This window comes from Cebus imitator, unplaced genomic scaffold, assembly GCF_001604975.1.
Source record: "Cebus imitator isolate Cc_AM_T3 unplaced genomic scaffold, Cebus_imitator-1.0 Scaffold20, whole genome shotgun sequence".
NCBI lineage: Eukaryota > Metazoa > Chordata > Mammalia > Primates > Cebidae > Cebus > Cebus imitator.
Genome location: NW_016107335.1, coordinates 2,235,679 through 2,241,157, shown reverse-complemented (window position 1 = coordinate 2,241,157; position 5,479 = coordinate 2,235,679). Strand labels below are relative to the sequence as shown.

Sequence of the window (5,479 nt, the reverse complement as noted above, 5' to 3'; positions counted from 1 at the left end):
CTGGGCAACACAGGGAGACTAAAATAAATTTAAAATAGAGACATATATTAAATTTTATATTTAAAAAAGAATTCCTAAAACCTATAAGGAAAATGGACAATGGCCAGTGAACAGTGACACCCACTCTCCTCAGGAACTAAAGGAGAAGATGCCATTATGAGCTGATAAACTGGCCAAAATTAAAACATTTTAAAGGCAAGGAAGGGGACGGTGCAGTGTCTCACACCTGTAATCCCAGCACTTTGGGAGGCCAAGGTGGGCAGATCAGGAGTCAGGAGTTTGAGCCCAGCCCGGCCAACATGGTGAAACCTCATCTCTACTATAAAATACAATATTTAGCCGGGTGTGGTGGCGTGCGCCTGTAATCCCAGCTGCCAGGGAGGCTGAGGCAGGACAATCTTGGAACCTGGGAGGCGGGGGTTGCGGTGAGCTGAGGCCACACCACTGCACTCCAGCCTGGGCGACAGAGTGAGGCTAGGTCTCGAAAAATAGTAATAATGACAAATTAAATCCATAAAGTCAAGGGCGGGAACTCTGTGGAAACGAAGCTTCTGGAGCTGCCTGGGAAGAGAAGCGGGCCCTGGTCAGGCCAGAGCCCGGCAGCAGCCCCGCGTTCCCCCCACCCCGCTGGGCCAGGCCGCGCCCGCAGCCCCCGCTCCCAACACCGAGACGCAAACCGCGCGGCCTCTGAGGCCGCTTCCCGCTTCAGGCTCCCCAGTAACGAGGAACCGCAAACGCGCTGCCCCCGGTGGGGACCCAGGCTGGGCAGGGCGCGGTCCTCTACGGTCCTCGGCCGCCTGGGGCCACAGGCGCCTCCCCGGTCCGAGTCCAGAGCCCGCTTCTCAGGAGAACGGCGGGCACCGGCTCGGGGCCCGTCCTAACCCAGCGAGGCCTCGTCTCGCCCACATCTGCAAAGGCCCTATTTCCAAACGCGGTCGCGTTCCCGGGTCCCAGCGGACTCGAACCCGGGGCCCGCGCACCCCAGCGCCGCCGCCAACCCCCGGCACCGCGCGAGGCCCACGAGGCCGCAGGGGACGCGCGCAGCGCGGGCTCCTCCTCCCGCCGCGCGGAGCCTCCCCTCCACCATCCGCGAGGATTTCCCTTTTAAACGCGAAGGCACCGCCGCGCTCACCGCTCGCCTGCCCCGGGCGCCACCCGCCCGGCTGCCCGCGCAGCCCGAATCCCCGCCCGGCGCGGCTCTGCGCGCTGCCGCCCTCCTGCCTGCAGGGGGCGCCGCCCGCCCTCCCCGCGCAGCCGCCCCTCTCCCCGGAAGTCCCGCCCGGGCCGGAAGCGGGGCGTCCACGCGTCTGGAAACATGGCGGCGTCCAGGAACACTGTGGAGGCCGGCCTGGGCGGATCGCGGGGACGCGTGGTCCGCATGAAGCGCAGAGGCTGCCGCGGGTCGCGCCGCGGACCTGGCGGCGGTGGGCAGAAGGTCCTGAAGAGGCTCAAGCTAGCGGTGGAAGAGTTCGTGCAGGCGACCTCGGAGGGCGAGGCTCCCGGGAGCTGCGGGGGGCGCGGCGCCCCGGTGCGCTTCCGCCCGGGAGGCAGAAAAAGCCGCAAGGAACTGAGGAAGGAGAAGCGGCACCTGCGGAAAGCGCGCCGGCTGCAGAGGTCGGCCGGCCCCAACCAGGGTCCCGGCCCCGGCGGAGCCGCGGAAGCGACTGGTCCCCGGCGGCACACAGCGGAGCGCGCCCGCCCCGCTCCCAGTCGGGACCCCTCGCCTCCCAAGGAGCCGCGGCCGTCCCGGGCCAGGGCCCAGGCCCAGGCCCCTCCCGGGAAGACCGGACCCTCCGCAGCCGCCACCGCCGCTGCCCGGAAACGGGCGCTTCTAGCGGCCAACGAGGAGGAGGACCGAGAGATCCGAAAGCTGGAGCGTTGCCTCGGCCTGAACAAGCGCAGGAAGAAGGACGGCGGCAGCTCCATACCGCTGAGCTTTGCGCGCGACGGGCTCGGCTACATTCTGGGAGCCCTGGAGTCTGAGAAGAATAGCGGCTTGTACGACAGCAGTGGTGAGGAGGAGGAGGAGGAGGAGGAGGAGGAGGAAGATGCCGGACAGACACTCCCCGAAAGTGACTTAGAGAGTGACTCCCAGGACGAAAGTGAGGAGGGCGAGGAAGAGGAGGACACAGAAAAGGAAAAGAAGGCGCTGCAGGCGGAGAGCGAGGACGACGACGAGGATTTAGAACAGGAACAGGGGGAAGAAAAGGAAAAGGGTGCGCAGGTGAAAAGGAGGGGGAAGAGAGTTCGATTTGCAGAAGATGAAGAAAAGAGTGAAAATTCCTCGGAGAACGGTGACATAACCGATCAGGTACCGTGTGAACACTCTCTGGGCCCTCTGGGATTTCCTTCAAAATAACGGGGCGGGGAGGGAGCGTGGCACAGAAATGACGCAGACTTGCTGTATTGATAATGGTTTCAGCTGAATGTGAGTAAATCAAGTAAGTTACTCTTTTGAGTCAATTTTTATGTTTTTAAATTTTCGTAATGTAAAGTTTAGGGGAAAAGCAATACAGAGACATTTTTGTTCCCGGGACTTATGGGACCGGTCCAGGTCTCTAAACCTGTTACCCCCCCACCCGTTCTGTTCAGGTCACTTTCAAATATCCAAGGATATCTGCCGGTCCGACTTGCTTCTAGAGTGAATTTCCTAAAACACAAAGCTAGTTTGCGGCATTTCCTTGGATAAAGTCCAACATTGAATTAAAGATAAAGTTCACGCCTGTTATCCCAGCACTTTGGGAGGCCGAGGCGGACCGATCATTTGAGGTCAGGAGTTTGGGACCAGACTGGCCAACGTGGTGAAACTCCGTCCTTACTAAAAATAGAAAAAATAGCTGGGCATGGTGGCGTGCCCCTTTAATTCCAGCTACTCGGGTGGCTGAGGCTGAACCAGGGAGGCAGAGGTTGCAATGAGTCGAGATTGCGCCACTGGCTTCCAGCTTGGGCGACAGAGCAAGACTGTTCAAAGAAAGAATAAATAAAGATGAAGTTAAGAATTCAGGATCTAGCTGTCAAGGTCTTCATGGGCTGTCTTGTTGCATATTTTGTCTCAGTTTTCCTTTGCCTGTAGCTCATGGTTGGAGTCAGCTGTATAGAATTGCCTGCGTTTCCTTTTCCCCACATCGCACTAGTTCATTTATGTAAATATTCTTTACTGAACCAGGTTTAAATTACCTAGCAGTGGATCCTGCCTTAAAAATGTCTGTGTCCTCAATGATTTGCAAACACCACCATCCCCCTGGTAATCTAGGAAATAGCAGTGAGTTGGTTTTGATTTTTGCCATATAAACTTAGATACTACTTTTAAACAAGTTTGAAATTATTTTTAGGACACTTTCCCTCCAAAACTAGCAGTATGTTTAATTTAGGTGTTTGTATGCTACGGTACCAGCAGTAAATTAAGGCTGAGCAAAAGCGTAGTAGACGGGGCTTTGCTGGAGACGGACAGACACCAGAGGTGCACAGCTAGGTCTGAAGAACTACAGGGGGAAGCAAGATGATGGAATGTATTATTCATAGCATTAATGGAAAGAACGACAGGCACAGCGTGCTGAGTGGACTGTTTACCCATGTGCTAAGCACTCAAATCAGGTGTTTTTTTTTTTTTTTTGAGACGGAGTTTCACTCTTATTACCCAGGCTGGAGTGCAATGGCGCGATCTCGGCTCACCGCAACGTCCGCCTCCCGGGTTCAGGCAATTCTCCTGCCTCAGCCTCCTGAGTAGCTGGGATTCCAGGCACGCGACACCATGCCCAGCTAATTTTTTGTATTTTTAGTAGAGACGGGGTTTCACCATGTTGACCAGGATGGTCTCGATCTCTTGACCTCGTGATCCACCCGCCTCGGCCTCCCAAAGTGCTGGGATTACAGGCTTGAGCCACCGCGCCCGGCCTCAAATCAGGTGTTTTTAAGCAGCAGTGATCAGTAGTAGCTTCCACCAGTTCTTGCGAATTTAATATTTAAAAGCACATATGACAAAGAAAAAAACAGGATTTGGGCAGTGTAGATTTTTTGTAATCTATTTCTGTTTTCAAGCAGGGTCTTTGTGAAAGTGACGAAAAGTATGTCCCACCTCATGTGAGGCGAGTTGAGGAAACAGTGGACTTCAAGAAAAAGGAAGAACTAGAAAGGCTAAAGAAACATGTGAAAGGTCTACTTAACAGGTGACCTTGCAATATTGTTACATTGTGTCACTTAAAGAGGTTGTCTGTTTTCTAAAAATGTAGGAATCATCCCAGCAATTCAAACAGAAATGATGGGGACAGTCGGTTGGATCCTTTTTCCTTGTCTTGATGCACCCAGACCCATACCTTGAGGAGAGGATACCCAACTGTTGGATACTTTGAATCCCCTCAGGATTTGAGAGTCCCCAGATGCTCACATTGTTATTCCAAGAAGCGGGAAGGAATGGGGCAGAGTTCTGTGTCCATCCAAGGACAGTGATGGAAGGACTGGCCTGCATCCCCTCTCTGCAGAAACACATTCACCTGGTCTTCCCTCCCCCTTACTCATTGCTCATGTCTGTATTTTGTTGTTATAAACTGATTGGAAACCATACAGGTGAGGCTTTGTCAGTTGTGCTTGCCCATCAGCTCTTTGGTTTTGAGGGTGTGTGTGTGCATCTCCGTGTGTGTGCATGTGATTCTGTGTAGTTTTATCACATGAAGATTTGAGTCACCACCATCTCTCATGCCGCCCCTCCATGGGCTCACCCAACCCCCTTCTCCCTTGTATTGCTTTTTGTTTCCTGCTATCCTGGAAATGTACTGTAACCCTCCATTTGAATGTTGCATGCAGCATTAGCGCAGGTGCACAACGAAGAACCTTCCACGTACGTGTGTATGCAGCCTTCCCCCCACTACCCGTTCAGACAGAGCAGCCTTTTCCAGTGTTAGGAACTAAGGATTTTTGTGCCACCTGAGAAATGAAAAAGTTAGCATTTTTCCTAACAACACATCCTAAGGCTGGACCCTGCCTATGGGGATATTGGATCAGGATGTGCAGGGGAGTATCCTCAGCTACTAAAGAGAATCTAGGGTATGCCTCAGTATGGCCACATTTCATCTTGTGAAGACAGCAGTTACATGTTTAGCATTCCAGATATTATGTGGTTACGAATGATACAGGCTGGGTTGTTGGGGCAAGATAAGAACTGTTAAGGGGTCAAAAGTGTACATACAAATGGAATACATTGGCCAGGCATGGTGGCTCACACCTATAATCATAGCACTTTGGGAGGCCGAGGTTGGCGGATCACCTGAGGTCAGGAGTTTGATACCAGCCTGACCAACGTGGTGAAACCGTGTCTCTACTAAAAATACAAAAATTAGCCAGGTGTGGTGGCTCATGCTTGTAATCCCAGCAACTCAGGAGGCTGAGGCAAGAGAATCCCTATAACCCAGGAGGCGGAGTTTGTGGTGAGCCAAGATTGCGCCATTGCATTCCAGCCTGGGCAATAAGAGTGAAACTCCGTCTT

At 53.8% G+C, this 5,479-nt stretch overlaps 1 protein-coding gene across 1 annotated transcript in view; it reads left to right on the top strand.

The window, feature by feature from the left end:
* Positions 1 to 1,281: 1,281 nt before the first annotated feature.
* Positions 1,282 to 5,479, top strand: part of NOM1 (nucleolar protein with MIF4G domain 1) — a 19,829-nt gene continuing 15,631 nt past the window's right edge. Inside the window, exons 1-2 of the mRNA XM_037735946.1 lie at positions 1,282 to 2,311; positions 4,039 to 4,166. Coding sequence (XP_037591874.1) covers positions 1,316 to 2,311; positions 4,039 to 4,166 — 1,124 coding nt within the window. The 5' untranslated portion in view covers positions 1,282 to 1,315. The remainder of the gene's footprint in view (positions 2,312 to 4,038; positions 4,167 to 5,479) is intronic.